This window comes from Balearica regulorum, chromosome 7 (genome assembly GCF_011004875.1).
Source record: "Balearica regulorum gibbericeps isolate bBalReg1 chromosome 7, bBalReg1.pri, whole genome shotgun sequence".
Lineage (NCBI taxonomy): Eukaryota > Metazoa > Chordata > Aves > Gruiformes > Gruidae > Balearica > Balearica regulorum.
In genome coordinates, this window is record NC_046190.1 from 22,025,125 (window position 1) to 22,041,937 (window position 16,813).

Sequence of the window (16,813 nt, forward strand, 5' to 3'; positions counted from 1 at the left end):
CCCAGCCCCAGCCCCAGGGGGCCCGGCGCCCTGCGGAGCCGCGCCATGCGGCACCCGTACCGCCGCGGCCCGACGCCGCGCACCGGCGGGCCGAAGCCGAGGTGGGGGCGCGGTGCCGGGAGCGAGGCCGGGGGTCGCAAGGCGCTCCGAGGGGCAGCCGGGCACCGGGAGCTCGGGGACGGCGGGGATGTTCCGGGCACGGCAGGCCGTTGACCGTCCTTTGTGCAGGTATTACGAGACGGGGAGCATCAAGCCCGGCGTGATCGGCGGCTCCAAACCCAAAGTGGCCACCCCCAAAGTAGTGGATAAAATCGCCGAGTACAAGAGACAAAACCCGACAATGTTCGCCTGGGAGATCCGGGACAGGCTACTGGCCGAGGGCATCTGCGACAACGACACGGTCCCCAGCGTCTCCTCCATAAACAGGTAAGAGCAAGCCCGCAGCCTTGTTCGCGGCCCAGTCGCCTCTTTACGGCCCCATAAAACCTCTCTCCGCAGCGCGGACGGTACAATCCTTCCTCGGTCAGGTTAGATCCAGCCCCCCCCGCCCGCAGCGGGACCCCTGGGCATGGTCGGCCAGCCCCCGCCCAGCAGGCGCTCCCCGGCTCCGCCGTGACCCCCGAGCCCAGTCCCGGGCAGCGGGTCTGCCCCGGGGCTCGTTGCTGCACACCGCAGGGCTGCAGCTTGCGCCGGCCGCCTGGCCCGGGGCGGGCAGCGCTGCTGCGAGAGCAGATGAGCTCCCCGCCGAGCAGCCCGGCGGTGCCGCAACGTTTGGGGGCTGTTCGGGCTGGCGGGGTGGCGGGCGGCGGGAGCCGGGTTTTCCCCCGTCCCTCCAACACCCCTCCCGGGGTGTAAATGACCGCCAGCCTTGCCAGGGTATTAGGGCTCTGAGCCGAAAAGCTGCCGTTATCCGCTGCCAAACCGGGTTCACAGCCCCGAGCCGCTGAGTGCTGGAGGAAGGCTTCCCTTGCACCCACTCCCCTGGTTCACTCCTCATGGCTAGCCCGAGGGAACGGCTAAACTGGCAAGGCGATTCCTTCCCCCGGCTGGGGACCGCTGCTCCCTGCGGTGCCTGCGGCTCCCGGCTCGGGCTGATCCCTGCCCTGGCAGGAAGCTGGAAGCAGCGAGATTCATTCAGCATTAGCGAACAATTTCCCCCCCATCTCCTCCCCCAGCTGTTAGGGTGCGACTTTTGCTGGTGGAGGGACTCAGATTTGGTCTCAGGTTTGAGGTGACAAAAATAACCATATGACAGGGAAAAAAAAAAAAAAAAAGGATCGATGCAGGAGAAAAAGGCCGGTGATAGATGTAATCAAGTACTAATACACTGCAAAGCACTCAGACTGCTCACATGCCTGCACGTTCAAACGCAACATATATATCAGATCTTCACACTTGGGCAACACACGACACTCTTACGCATGCAGTAAAAGTAATTATTCTAGTTCAGTGTAATGTATGTACAGATACCTTCACTATGCCCACAGAAATACAACCTCTAGAAACAGAGTATCAGGGATATTTGCAAAGGGTGCATATGTTGGCACAAAATACCTCACCGACAAAGTAAGAATACATGAAATTTTGCACGCAAACCCAAATATACGGCACTTCCCACTGAAATAAATGTATAATGGGTATATGTAAATATGCATGCAGGCTTTTGTAGTGTCCGCATAGATAAAAATGCACAAGTCAGTATATTGGCCCTTTTGATATATAACAAGTTTAGCCAGATTTTTTTTTTTTAAACCTGGTGTATTTATAGCAAGGGAAGCAAAAAATAAATAGCAGGGCAACTGCAGTGGTATTTTTTGTCTTGCGCTTTTCATGGCAGATTTATCAAAATATGTCTAATAACTCAGACTGTGTATTTCTAAATCTGGCATCCTATATAAATGGGTTTTAATATTTTGCAAATGATATGGAATTATCCCAAATCATCTTGAAAACAGCAGGTAGAATTAGCTAGTGGAATGTACCTTGGCTAAGAAAGATTCCCTCAGACACACTGTCTCTGTAATATACTGCTAGGCTACCCTAGGAAATTATCCCTGTGTGTGCCATCTGTATTAAAATGGTTATTAAGTTATGAACAGGGTAACATAATACTGATCGGCTAATTATACACCCTCCTAAAAAACCTCCAGGTCTCTGTTACTCTCTCAGTCAGGTATTGAAATAATAACAGTTTGACATTCAGACACCTTACAAAGGCAGCTGCGGAAGGACAGCCAGCTATCCCTGGGAGGAATTAAGCTGATGGTACAGGAGTCCAGAGGAACGGCTGTGGGCTCCTTGGAGGAATAGCATATAGGGACCGACACACATGTATACTTCTGCTAGCTCAAGGGCTGTCAGCATCCAAATGTCACTGAAGTCACAGCCTTACGCCTGCCGGACCCAGCGCCTCACGTCTGGGTTGCGCTGTCCCGTGTATAAGGTTGAGAGTCAGGTTTTGCTCCCACCTTTGATACCGGTTTGCGGCAGGGCTTTGGGGGTTTTCTACCTCAGTTTCCCCACCATGGAAAAGACAAGCGATCCTTCTCAGAATGAGGTGGGAACAGATGTCAGTTAGACAGCGCTTATAAAATGCTTTGAGAAGGACAAGTGCTTTGTAGCTGCTAAGTATTATTATATTAAAGATGCTCAGCTGTGACCCACCATGTTTGATTCATACTGCGATGGCATTTGTATAGTCACCAAGGCACAAGAGAATTTTGGCTTCTTATTATTAAGTTTTTCCCCTTGCTTTTAAAAATTCAGGCTCAGCTTCCTACTGTTCACCTTTGTACGGGGCTCCCCAAAACTCACATCCATGAGGAAGTGAGCCCACCATATCACAGGTCACAAAATTTGCAAGTCTGTGCTAGGCAAGAACAAGAGATCGAAGTGGGAAAAATTGCAGCAGAATAGGAAATAGCAAGTATACAAGGGCCCAATCCTGGTGCCGTGAAGACTAGCGTGAGCTTCGTCACTCCAGTGACTTTTGTGACTCCAGCTCACAAAACTCACAAAACACAAAGAGAGGACAAAGGTCACAATTTAAATATACAATTTTCTCTCTCCCATTGTAAAAATAAACATACAGAATTGGGTCAATCTTCTGTAACAGCACATCCCTTACCTGCGGTACGATCACAAATTGGAGTTAATCTAACACTCCAACTCTCTGAGCAGCTTCAGATAGATGACAATTTTTAAACGCAACCTTGTAGAAATAGCTGTCTCTGTATTTTCCCCAAATGTGGGGTTTCCAAAGCAAAAACTGCATTGGCCGAATATCTGGAACTGTTGGAGCTACATCCATGAGCAGTTTAACATCTTGAGACTATAAGCGAGGCGTTTACAGAAATAGAAGTTACCTATGTCCCTAGTTAGACTGTGAATACTGCACTTCAAAATGGAGATCTCCTGGTACATAGAAAAAACCCGACTTTTTGGTTATTATAAGATTTTCTGAAAGTGTATTAATTACATTTTCTTTTCTTTCTGAGGATTAGTCTAACATTAAACTAACAAAGGTTTTCATGTGAGAGAATACAAAACAACACAGTTTCAATTCCATTTTTGAAGTCTCCCTAAAACATTTAAAAAATCTATTTTCCATTAATTATTTTTTGTGATACATGAATTATATATGCCTACATTGCACTGGTCTGTCAGTATTGCACTGAGGATATCAGGACACGTTTGGGACGACATGTAATTCAGTATTGAGATTTACCATAAACTTGTTCATACCAAACTCTTGCAGATAAAGGCTAGATACAAACTCCGGTGAAAAACATGATCTAACTACCCTGTCAAGATTCAGGAAAAAAATTAAGTCTTCTGCTATGTGGTAGTTTTGCTTTAATTATGGCAAAAAAGTCTAGAGAGTTTAGTAGTTAATAAGCAAGGCGCACCAGAACTGACAGGATCAGGACAGAGCAGTTATCTCTGCACTGCGAGCTCTCCTGTTCCCGCTTCATGCAATAGGTACTACACAGTATAAACCTATTGTGTATGTGTAGATTACACACACATATTAACATATGCATATATTTATACGTGCATATATGTAAACACATAAACATACACAGTGCGTGTAATTGAGAAGCAGGCAAGTGACAGAAGCTCTTAATTCTTTGGTAAACAATGAATGCTTACTTTAAATAATTTGAAAATCTTGCTTCTTGAGCACCCTGACAGCCCAAACTTTTCCATCTATCATATGACTATAAATGAGTTATCTTTGGTCACTTTGGGTTAGAATATTTCAACGGCACTTGATCTAGGCACTGCTGTAAACCTTGCGGCGGTCTCCTAAGTGTGAACTTGGCAGCAGATGTTAATCGGAATTTTTGCTTTGTTTTGTGGTACATACAGTTAGCCTAGGAACACAGGTTTCATGAGATACTAATCACCCCAGAAAAATCTTTTGAATTAGACAGCGTACTTAAGTAGGAACAGGATGGAGAACATCACGGACACGCATTCACGGTTATGCAGCAAGTGATGCAATGGACATCATAGTTTAAGCATTATTTCCTGCTTCTCTTAAATTCATTAATTCCTTACAGATCCAGAAAAGCAAAGCAAAACACCCCACACAAAATGTGTCACTCTATCCCAGCTCTCCTGCAGCTAGGTGCAGTACTAGGGACTCCCAGTTAGTCCTTGTCCAAGGAATGCCAAAGCCAAAGCATTACCGAGTTCAGTCAGCCTTCTGGATACGCTTTGGACCCGGAGCTCCTGAGAGTACACCTAACTAATATCCCACAGCAGAGAATGGAGTTTAGTGGACATATTACCTCAGTCAAGCCGTTAGATGTTTTTTCAATCTTCTCTTAGGTACTGGGTATATGTTAATTTCTAGTGTTAAGCGCTTAGTTTCAGGAGTTGTTTCCTGTTTCATTATATAACAATCGGCTAATGATTCCTAGTCAAAGTATCCAATAATGATGTGCTTTTAAAAAATACATATAGAAAGACACACACATTGAATTCAGGTTGATTTCAATGACCAGTGAAATATACTCGTACACTGAAATGTTATTGAGCATGTGGTCAGTTTCAGTGGCTGTGGGCAGGCCTGTAGTTTAGAGCAAAGAATGGCATATTAGGAGATCAGATTTCTCTTACCAGTTCTGCCATTAACTTTCTGGTTGATCTTGGGCAGGTCACACGGACTCCTTATGAGGCTGCTTTGATATCTGTAAAATGAAAATAACGGTATTTAGCTATCTTTGTAAAACTCAGTGTGATCTTTCACTAAAAATGCCCATGCAGTTCAACGTGTAATGAGAAAAGCTTCGAAACTGGAGCCAGGTTGTTTTACATCAGCTGAGGCTTTAGCCCACGCAAGGGAAATAGAATTGAACAGAATCACGATTGAGATAAACGTAACGTCTAAAGATAAACAATCCAGTCTTGCAAAAGGCAGGCGTATTAGGGCAGGGGCTGTGTCATATGCAGAAGAAATCAATGTTATGCAAACAGAGTTTTCTGAGTCACTCTCACTAGCCTCGCTTGAGAATTTCCGCAAAGGGCATCCTGGTCAAAGCCACTGGTAAATCTCTCCCTGTCTTTCCCACCAAACAAATCTGGAATTCTTGGAGGACAGGTAATGAGTCTAAGGAGAAGTTGGAAGAACACAGAGTTTCTCTAATGGCAGCTTGTTCATAGTGACCAAAAGTAGTGACAACTGCATGGTCTGCAGTGAACACAGGGTGAATTGCACAGTTTTAAATGGCAAGTGTGTGCGTCACACAAACCTATCACCATCATCACTATTTAGTGCCCACATGTGAGTTTTCTTAATAGAGAGGCCAAGGATTAGACTGGCCATGTAGACTGGATTAGCCTCTGACTGACAATGGGTTGGTGCAAAGCAGGGGCGAAGAAAACTTGTCTGACAGCACCCAACAGAGTTTACCAGGTCTCGTAATCTGGCACTTCTTAGCGCGCACAGAAGAAACTCAGGATCCCAGCTGGGATCCTCTCACTTAGTTGATGCTGAGTCTAAGGTTCCCATGCAATTTCCTGCATCAGGGGATGCTCTCAAGGCAGAAGACTTCTACTGCCAGTTGCTTTCAGCTGAGTAAAGAATGTGGTTGGGTCACACAGGGCTTCATTACAAGGAATACACTCCTTTAAATTCAGATTCTTTTCCATCAGACACAAACCTGGTATTATCTTCTTTTTATCATTGCAAATAAAGGACAGGCTCATAAAGCAGAGGTTACAGACAATGTTACTGCAGCTGAAAGAGTAAATGAACGCTCACAACATTTCTCTTTGTCTTATATCTGGCCACTGGAAGGTTGTATGGTGGGAACTACAATAAGCTAGCTGCATTTTTTCTAATTTTCATATTGCAGAGATATTAGCTCAACAGAGGCAGTTAGCAAGTAAAATTGGTTGTGCCTGAGAAGTTTTGAGCTCCCTGTTCTGTGAACCTCGAAGTTCAGAACCACATCGATCTCTTTATCACGCAAAACCCCAGCCCTTCCTTTTTGTACAGATGTACAGAAAGCTTGATTTTTGTTGGAAGTTAAACATTTTCAGGCTTTTGCATCTAGTGAATGATTGCTGCATTCTGCCATAGAGGTAGCTGCATTTCAGTGCTGGGTGAATGAGTCTTATGGAGCTAAACCTCATTTACCAGAATCACTATTATGTGGAAAACTCATTTGACTTTGGGAGAAAAGAGGAGAAAATATAAGTGGCTTGGCCAAGCAATGGCGAAGTGGTGAGAACAATACAGTGATCTGAAGGGCAGAGTCCCTCGAACAGGAAAGAAATTATTCACATTTAAACAAAGCAGTACAGCCAGGAATGAAGGGAGGGAAATAAGAAAGGAAACATTTAAATGGTAGCAGAAGGAATCTCCTGATAGGGACGTCCATTAAGTTGTGGAATTGCATCCCACAGGAATTCCTGATTTCTTGGAATATATATAACTAAATGGTATTTATAACAAGCAAATATACAATACGAAATAATCTTGGTGTTGGCTAAAGAGATAGATAATGCTCTAGAAGGCCAGCTGGACCCTTTATGATATGATGACATGATGCATGCAAAACAAACTCGTCTTTTCAGCAGTATATCAAATATCGCAAAAAACCTGTCTTGGATTCTAAAGCCCATTCAAACAAAAGGTTCCATATTACTTGAATAAAAATATATGACTTCAAAACTGTTGAACAAGGCTGAGCTTCAGATTATCTTGCCATGGTTTTTAATTAAGGCATGTTGAAATTCAAATGGAGTTTAGGCTCACTACTTACAATCAACAAAATATTTAGTGATCCCTAAATTTTGGGGAGAGTCTCCATAAGTGGAAAGGTATGGGCTTTCAAAAGCATTTGTCATCAGCCCAACATCCGCGCAGTTAACTAGGGCTTTAGGAAATCCCGTCTGTGTGTAGACAGTTCTGATGATGATTACTACTCCTGGAAGCGTCAGAAAGGTTTGAGTTTTTCTCCCAATCATTCTTTAAACTGAGAGCTAACGGGAATGAGGATTGTTCCACTGTAATCCCAATTAATCTACTGAAGCCTGTACACGCATGGCCATATTTAGCAGTCCCAATGGTTTAAAAATGCTCAGGCAGAGCCTAAATCATGCAATTGGCATAAAAATCATGAGTACTTGTAATACAATGTGGGTTTGTTTTTAGTTGTTTTCTCTTTTCTACCCTAAATTTTTAAAGGGATTTGGATATCTGACTACCATTAAATGACTTTAAAAACACCTTAACAATGCACTCCTTTGAGTCTTCAGAGAGCCGACAGGCCCCTTTTCAAGTCCCCCCCAAGCGCTGGAAACATACTTTATTAAATGGGAACTGAAATTCTCATGCTATCACTTGACTAGAGGAGCTGGAAAACCCACAACAAACACCGTTAAGCTTGTGATGAAATACTAGACAGTATGATATTCAGCACTAGCCTCCAATTTTCTCTAGTGCCAGTAACTGAGAGCTGATTTTGTAGCACTTATATGGCTATCTACCCAGCTGAAAATCACAAATCTAATCACTTGGTTTCCAAACTCCTCAGAGTGCACTTAGAAATATTCATTTCCAATCAATTTGCACCTGCTAATATTTCTCAACGCTCACATGTGATGACAGTCAGAAGCAATGCTAGTGCTTACTATTTCTATTGCAATAGCATAAAGAGGATCTGTGCATAGATCACAGCCCATTGTCCAAAACAGGCACAGCGTAAATAGGAATTTCTTTCGAGAGGTTCTTTTAGAAAATCAGTATATACACGCGTCTTTCTTTACACCATCCCCTTAGCTTCTGCTAGGCTCATAATTCAGACAGTCCTCAAGGTTTCAGGGATCCTGAAACAAACATCTTTGTCAGTTACAGGAAATGAGATATCTGGCCAGGGCTCACCCACTAAGTCCAAGTCTAGGTGAAAGGCAGAGCAAAACTGGAGAGTCCTCGTCTTCGGGCTCCTATCTGACAAGACGGAGGCTGAACACTAGCTAGACTGCGACAGCCTCCCCCCTCTTCCCTGATAAGTAGGCATATAAATAAATAAATAAACGGCATCCTAACTGCACTGAGAACTCAATAAAACAATCACATCAAATATGAGGAGGTATAAATCTCAGGTCTGCACAGGTAACCCACTCAATTGCTTTTATTATGGCTCAGCCTGACTCCATTTATTACCATCCGTGGCCTGGGTGAAGGATGTTTGCATGGAGGGTGGTCTCCTGGTGAAATCCTACCCCTGGAGCAGTGACAATCAGCCCATACAGAGGTGGATTTTGGTGGGGAGACCAAAGGCAGATCCATCTGTCTGCATGAAAACCAATCAATAACCCTGTAACTAGACCCCTTGTCGCTGGGAAATGGACAACACAATAGTTCAATCCTAGAGCCATAGGAGAGGAATAGCCATGGTTGGGGTATGAAGAATGACGGGATGTATGCATGAAGTGTTTGAGAGTATGGACAGAATATGTCTGTCCATATAGATATTGAGGAGGAATGATGGGATAGGAGGAGCGTAGGGTATACGTTTATATATATAGTAGGCAAATTTGAAAGGTTGATGTGTTCAGAGGTGGGTATGGGGAAGAAAAATGCAGTTATACTGCATTTTTTTATAGGACATTTATATGGGGGCTGTGAGTACAATGCAGATAGGTACCTTTGGGGAAACGCGCCTGCTGGTTGGATACGACATATAAATATATTGGTATATGGCAGGGAACATGTATCTCTGGGCAGGCATGTAGACGGTGACACAAAATGCTGGTAGGCTAAAGGAAGCATATGCAGGAGTTTGATGTGGTTGGGGAAGGATATTCCTTTGTCCTCAGTCTGGCTTGGGATTTATGTGTGTACCCAGTTTTGACAGAGAGGAGAAAGAGTGATGTGCCAAAAGCCTGAGCTAACGGACTGTGAGTTCACAGATACGCTTCCCAGAAAATGCTAGGTATGAAACATTTACCCAAACCTCACTGTTAAATCAGGAAGGGAGATTCTGGTGGCTTGTCTCTGCCTGTATGAAAAATAGAAATAGGACATTTCTTGCTGCTGTCATCCCCTAGCTCTGCAGTTCCTGTAGCGTTTCTAAAATTTGCACGGCCTGTTGTTCCCCAGGCTTTTAGCAACTCCCTCAACACACGCACACATGCATACACACACAAATATGCTGGAGTTTGCCTCTATTAATTGTTCTCTCCTGGGGGCCAATTTAGTTTCTATTCCTTTGGCTCCATTTTGAACAGTTCCTCTTCCTTCCAAGGTTAGCACCCACCTGCCTTTGCAGGGTCCAAGGCACAGCATTAAACTTCCATGTCTGATTGGGAGGCAAATTGCATCAAGAACAGGGATCAGCTCTGCTCAAAATGCCCATCACTGTCTTTCAGTTGAGAGGGGTGTTATCCATGTTTTGCAAGGCAGATTGGTGACTGTTAATTTATAAAAGGAAAAGCAGAGTCTGCAACCAGACAACAAAGTCACAAAAGAAACCCTCACACATCTGCCAGACAGGGTGCCCTGCACCACCTCTGGTTTCAGGGTAGTTTGGACGGTTCTGGCAGCAATAACAGTACCCATTTCTTTGGTCAGGGAGGGTTAACATCCCAGCCTTTTGACTCCCGAACTAGTCCTCATTTTCTTCAAGCTGGGCTGAAATATGAGGGCAACCTCGTTACCCCACTACCCATTTTCAAGCTTTCACTTTAAAATTGCGATAGAGTCTCTGGGCACTAACATTTGGGCACTTCTTAAAGGGACTATTGCCCTTCAACATACTCATGTTTCTCTAAAAATTCTTTTAAGAACAATTTTTGGTCATCTGTCTTTAAAAAGAAAGACTGCAGGACTATGTAATCGTGCCTGCTGTTAATATTTACCTAAATTAAGGCCCTTTCTTGGTTGTTTAAATTTAGACTTTTGAGCTTGAAAATTACATACACCAAAAATACATATACACTCACTTATTTATAAAAACAATAGGGAAGTGAGGAGATGTAGAACAGGAAAGGATGGAATAATATTTCTGAAGCAAAGGAGATCATGTTTGCATACTGAGTGCATTGGGGAAGTGTATTTCTGGGATGTGCTATGTACAAATGGGCCAAGGCTGTGCAAGCAGAGGCAGAGGGGGAAATGAACAACGTCACAAATTCCTTCTCCCTACAGAACAAACAGCACATTTAGAGTTTTAAAGAGACAATGTTTGTGGTGCTGTCTCTTGCAGACAAGCAGCTACAACATGAAGCTTCCAGAGCGGGTGGAGAGCAGGCTGGGAGAGGTTGGGGGAGGAAAGGGCAAGAGATAAGGATGGAGTGAAAGGCTAAGGCAGATTTGACTTGGATAGTGTCAAAACCAGACCTGCTGTGGTTTTACAGAAGGCAGTTTTGGCCACTGTGCCAAACAAGATGCAGAGAGTAATCTAGTACTGACATCCAACTTCCTTACGTGGCTTTAACAATTTCAGGCTACATGTGTGTCTGAGTCAGGGGTCTGCGCATATGGAGGCAGCAAGGATGGGGACAGAGTTAAGGGAATCTGGCAGTGCATGGATTCTTGTGAGGTGCACAAGCTGGAGAGCAGGGAGTAACTGCATGGATGAGTTTGTATGATTGCACATAAGACAGCACATGTAAATTTTTAAAAAGATGACTGCCATGATTCTAAGCTCCTTTTGCAGATTACATGACTTTTTGCGACCCACAAATATTTAAAGAAAAACACATGCCTATGGGTCACCCGCTATGGGTCTTGGTGCCCAGCAGGCAAAACTGGCAGAGCTGGTGGCGCAGGGAGACATGAAATGGAAGGGAATGTGGCCCATTTCAGGTGGATGTGTATATAAGGCAATGCCCTTGGCACAGTGAAAGGCAGGGGATAAAATGATCCTGGGGAATACAGTCTTTAGAAGAGTGCAAGAGGAGGGTGTCGGCCTTGTAAAGGAGGCCTTTGTACTGCTTAGAGCACCACCTTTCCAAAATGAAAGCACCTTCTGCACCATTTGAATGTGCTCCTGGATCGTTCTGTGCACAGTGAAGTAATTTGAGCGTAGAAACCTGGGTGCATTTGTGCAGATACACCGCTGAGTCTCTATTGTTCCACCAGACAATCTTCTCTGTAATGGATATTTGGGCGAGACATGCCCTGTACCCCATGACATGTGTACAAGGAGGAGCGTGGGCATATCACTAGGGCAACATGTCCAGCTGGGAGTATAGACTTATAGCAAGTAGGTATTACTGGTCCGTGTAAGAACTAAGAATAGTCTTATCCATGGAAACAGCGTCGTAACTCTGCAGTTACATGCTAGGAGTCATAGGGGCGAGCAAAGGCACGGCAACAGGGATCTTGGGAAGCCTGTCTGGTTTTGTGGGGCTCTGCACAGGATTCTGTGTGACTGCTTCCCGGTGTCAAGGCAGTCGTGTGAACACACTGATAAACTGTGGCTGTGAACAGATGCATGGGGGACCTAGCAGTGCTTGTGTCTTTGTCAGCAGTTCTTTTGGGTAGACCCGGGTCTATCCCAGCAGCCATACCACTGACGTGGAGAGTGCAGCTGGGGAGATGGGCAGCGTCAGTAACACAAACATGTGTGACTGTGCGTACAGCAGGGTGGCATCTGCTGAGATGTGTGAGCACAGAAGGTGTACGGCAGGGTGGGTACACGTATACATAGAGATGCCATGTAGGAATGGGGGGACGTGTCTGTTGGGGGTACCTAGAGCATCTGAGGGAATGAAGGGTGTATATGGCGTGATGTATTTGGCAGGGAGTGGATGTGTGCCAGTTCATCTGATACATGATGGAAGAAGGGTATACCTGGGGACAGTGGGGGCAGAGGGGGTTACGCTAAAGGAGATATTTCTAATGATAGCCATAGTTTAATGCACTGGACTCTGCTCTGCTCTCCCCTCCCCTCCCCTCACACTCTTCTCCTCATTACCCAGGTTATCTTGTTTGGGTTAAGAGGCCAATTTCAACAGACTATAATTGAAGAGTGAAGAGAATCTGATAAGATAAGGAAGGGACATCATTCCTCAAGGGATCAATAGAGGTTTCATGTTCCTCCTTCCCCTGCTGTGTCCCTAACACGCTAACACTCTGTGTCCATGGGCCTGGTTTATTTGCTCTGCTTGTCTGCAAGCCTGGAAAGGAAGCGTGGGAGTAGGGGGGGCTGTAGCCCCCATCTGTCACACAGCCAGAGCAGGGGAGGGGGCATAAGGAAGGGACAATGGGGACACTGGCGGTGATATGGTCCCCTCTGGGAGCCAGGAGGAGGCAGGGAGGTGACAAGCCTGATGCCCTCCTGGCTCTGGCAGGGGCACGAGCTCACAGGGGAGGTGTTCACCTTTGGCCTTTTATCTCGGCGTTGTGCTCTGCAAGGGAAGGATATTGATAATTTGTCTAGATTTAGACTTGCTTTTCCTAGTGTCCCCGTGCAGACAAGCTCAAAGCTTTTTATAAGCATTCACGGGGTGACCTCTCAGGGCCCCTCAGGGTGGGGGAGGTATAATTACCCCTAACACAAGGAGGGCTGGTAGCTGCTCCTGATTAGGCTTTTGTTAGGATCTGAGGTTCAGGCTTGGTGGCCCCAGTATCTCACAAGCCATTCTCAGCAGTTTTTTGGACCAAACTGGCATGAGAGGATCCCCTTCAGAAACACGAAGCTGCCTCAGCAGTGAACACAGGTCCCTCCGTGGCAGGGCTGCCAGGGCTCCCACACTGCACAGGCGGAGTTGGTTCCACTCCTGCCTCACGTCCCTTGGCAGAAGGATGCGTATCTCACACAAGCAACGCAAGATCCACACAAACCCACGCGGCAGGGACCAGCGCTGCCTGGCGTGGGCAGGCAGCTGGGGCAGTGCAAAGAAGTCCCTCCAGGAAGCCCAGCCTCTCGCATCAGGCAAGCGCTGTGGGTGCTCCCCTGTCCCTGCGGCCGGTGTAGGGATGCTGAGGCACAGGGAGATGAGCTGAGAGGTCAGCACAATGCAGGATCCAATCCAGATCCCATACAGCAGGGATGGGCAAGTTTCTGGAGAGCTGGAGACACAGAGGGGTCTGTGGCTGAGATATCTTCTTCCAGCTGATTTCTCTTTTATTTTTAACACCCAGAGAAACAGCCGCTGAGAGCAAGTCAGTCATGCAGTGAGCATGTGGCAGAGTTGGGAATACAACCCAGATCCCCTGACTCCCAACCTCAGGCTTTAACCACTAGACCATGCTTCCCTCTAAGCCACCTTGAACTTTCCTCAGTGAGGATGGGGGCTACTAAGCCTCTGTGGGCTGCAGTTTACCAAGCTGTCAGGAGTGTGCTCACTGGACCGCCTCACCAGAGACAGCCTTCCTCACGCACGCTAAAAAAGTTGAAAAGAAATTCATTTCATGGCCGGTGGTTGCTTAAAAAAGGCGATTCCAGCATATGTATGTGATAAATGTTAACTGTGCATTAATCGCATTAAAGAGGACCCTATAAACTTTTCATTTCTAATTAAATTCTGGCCGGTGATTCTGGCGAAGCCAGCACACTCCGGGCCTTTGTTTATGTGGAAAATTAAAATGCAAATACAATGGAATTTATTTCCATTACTAGAGTGATATGCTGGGCTCCTCTGTTTAACAGCCTCCAATTATTTTCAAACAGGTCTCTCTCTCTCTCTCCCCCCCCCCTCCCTTCCTCACTCCCTCATTTTTTTCCTCCCCCTATTACCCTGATGCTGCTACCCCAGTGTGAGGGGTGGGAGCTGGTAAAGCAGTGGGTGGGCTAAGGATGGTGTCATTTGTTCAAGGTCAAATGCAGGCAGGAATACAGAAGAGGAAGGGGGAAAAAGAGTGGGAGAGCACAAACAAGGAGGCAGGGGGTAGTAACAAGGCTTGAGCTAATGCAAGGAGGAGTAAGGAGTACCCCTTTTAGCAACCTCACTGAAAAAATATAAGCTAAAGTCACTGGCTTGCTAATCCCAGCCATATAGATGACCTGAGAGAGGTCATGGGTTTTTTTTCCCTGATGGGATATTTTGGTGAGAGGGTGCAGTTGAGAAGCTTTCTCTGCAAGTTTTCTGGATCTTTCACAGCCTTTTTCATAGACTTTGTCTGGATGTGACTGCTGCTGGGCCAAATCCTGACGGCTGAGAAGCACAGAACAGGCCCAATGCCAGACACATTGCCTGCACAGAGCAAATAAATCCATGAGGCAATGACACCATAATCATCAGCTGAAAATAACTGAACTCTCTTCTTCATTTCCAAGGGACCAAATGTGGCTACACTGTCTTAGGGCATTTAGCGCACAATATCCACACAAGTCAGAAAGCCATCACACAAACCTAGAGATTCATTGTACGTTTAAAATTCCTTAGCACATATATTTACTGCTAAATGCTGCTGACACAGAATCCCATTCTTCCTTACATATATAAGAGAACCAGGTCAGTTCAGACATGGGAACATCGTCAGGCAGTCACACACAGATTCAGAGGCATCTGCTAACTGACACGGATGCCCTTCTATGCATTAATATAGAAAGCCACACAAGAAGACCCTTGCAAAGGCAAGCGTGTGCTTCACTGTCGATGTACGTAGTCACTTACAGATCCCTTTACAGAGTCAAATCTATTCAAAACTGCACAGTATAGTCTTGCATATATTTGTGACTGTGGAATATGTGAATTTGGATATGGAGGACTTGTCCAAAAACATAACTGAAAAGTCTTAGCAAAACCCTGAATGCACCAGAAGGTGCACACACATGTAAACATATTCATACAGCCTTAGAAACACGGTGACACACACACACACACACACACGGTTATTCCCACGTAAGTGGCCACAGACCTCGAAGCATGTGGCTGAGAACCAGCAAGACGTGCCACCCCGTGTGTCACATACACGCGAGCGGTGTACCCTCGGCACGCCCCGCTGGCAGGGAGAGCTCGGGAGCCAAAGGGATATTCTTTTAGTGCATGTGAGCATCTTAAGGAATCACCTAGTGTAAATGATCCCGCCCCAGCCGAGGCAGGGAAACAGGAGAAGGACACATTCACTTACAACACTGAAAAGAGGCCATTACCCAGTCAAACAACCCAATCCCTGACATCATTATTCAATACACAGGAGCCCTGAAATGCACACTAACTCAATCACAGAGACACACGATTACAAAATAATACTGATGGAATCAATGAGACAGACATGCGGTCATACAAAGCGCACCCACCCCGGTGTTAATACACAATAACAGCTGCCCAACAAGTGAATACAAAACAGCCATTCACGACCACAATGGCAAAACACGGGGCTGAGTTCTCAAAGGAGACTTGAAAACTCTGGCAACAAAACCCACCCTTGCCAAAGGGGGCTTAGAGCAAAACCTAGGGTGGGGGCAAAATCTGGCTGTTGTCAGCCTAGCGAGTAACAAATAGTAAAAGCCTCACCGAGGAGCACACCGAGTACGTTCATGTCCTAGTGAGGCTGGTGGACCCCCAGGGCGCTCAGAACCATGCAGGATTGCACCCACGGCCACTGAAATAGACTGATCCAGTGAAGTGACACCTTTGCTCAATGACCAAAAGCATTGTGGGGTCACTCTTAACATAAGCAGGGGTGCATGACATTCAAGACTGACCATTTACACAAGCAACATAAGAAAGCAAAACCTGAATATTAGAAATGCAACACGTCCACGCTATGAGCGGATGCAAACGCTGTTCAGCACCCAAAGCTACAGAACCATCTCACAGACGTGCATCCGCAAAACAGGCCAATCCTCTTCCCAAACCATGGCAGCACACCCAAATCTATCACAGCACTAGTGTCTTTCCCCTTCAGAGAGGAAAAAAGGAAAGTGCCCACATAAAACATGCTCATAACGCCACAAATAATCGACCTTCCTTGCGCCTCGCAGACTGTGCCAGAGCATGCTAACCCAAGCACTTAACACAAGGCCCAAACGGCCGGCTTTTGCAAATCCTGCATGATCTTCTTGGGAGGGAGACAGGGGAATCAGGCTCTAAGTCCCTTCCCTGGCACAGCAGGCATCAGCTCCTACCAGGTTGTGTGCACAACAACATGCCGTTGTTGAAAACACCTGCCAGGCTGGGGGAGGACTGCTGTCGGTTGTGTGTGCCTCCGTGTGTTGTGTGTACAGGAATTCCCCTTCCTCTACTGACTGCCGCTGCTTGTAGCCATTAAAAAGCCCAGGGTCCTCATGCTGGGTGTCAGTGAGTATTGATTCAGTCTGCAAGCAATTTTAATATTTCTTCAGGGACTTTCCAGCAACAGCACAAGTCATTAATTCACCCTCCCAAATTGCTTATTCAA

The 16,813-nt window shown here is 46.0% G+C and overlaps 1 protein-coding gene across 22 annotated transcripts in view; it reads left to right on the forward strand.

The window, feature by feature from the left end:
• The window catches only part of PAX2 (paired box 2), a 97,926-nt gene that overhangs the window by 18,119 nt on the left and 62,994 nt on the right, over nucleotides 1–16,813 (forward strand). For all 22 annotated transcript variants that reach the window (XR_012836365.1, XM_075758469.1, XM_075758456.1 and 19 more), the window contains one exon: nucleotides 229–426. Coding sequence is in view for 21 of the 22 variants with exons in the window: in XM_075758469.1 (XP_075614584.1) it covers nucleotides 229–426 (198 nt within the window). In the remaining variant the exon portion in view is untranslated. The remainder of the gene's footprint in view (nucleotides 1–228; nucleotides 427–16,813) is intronic.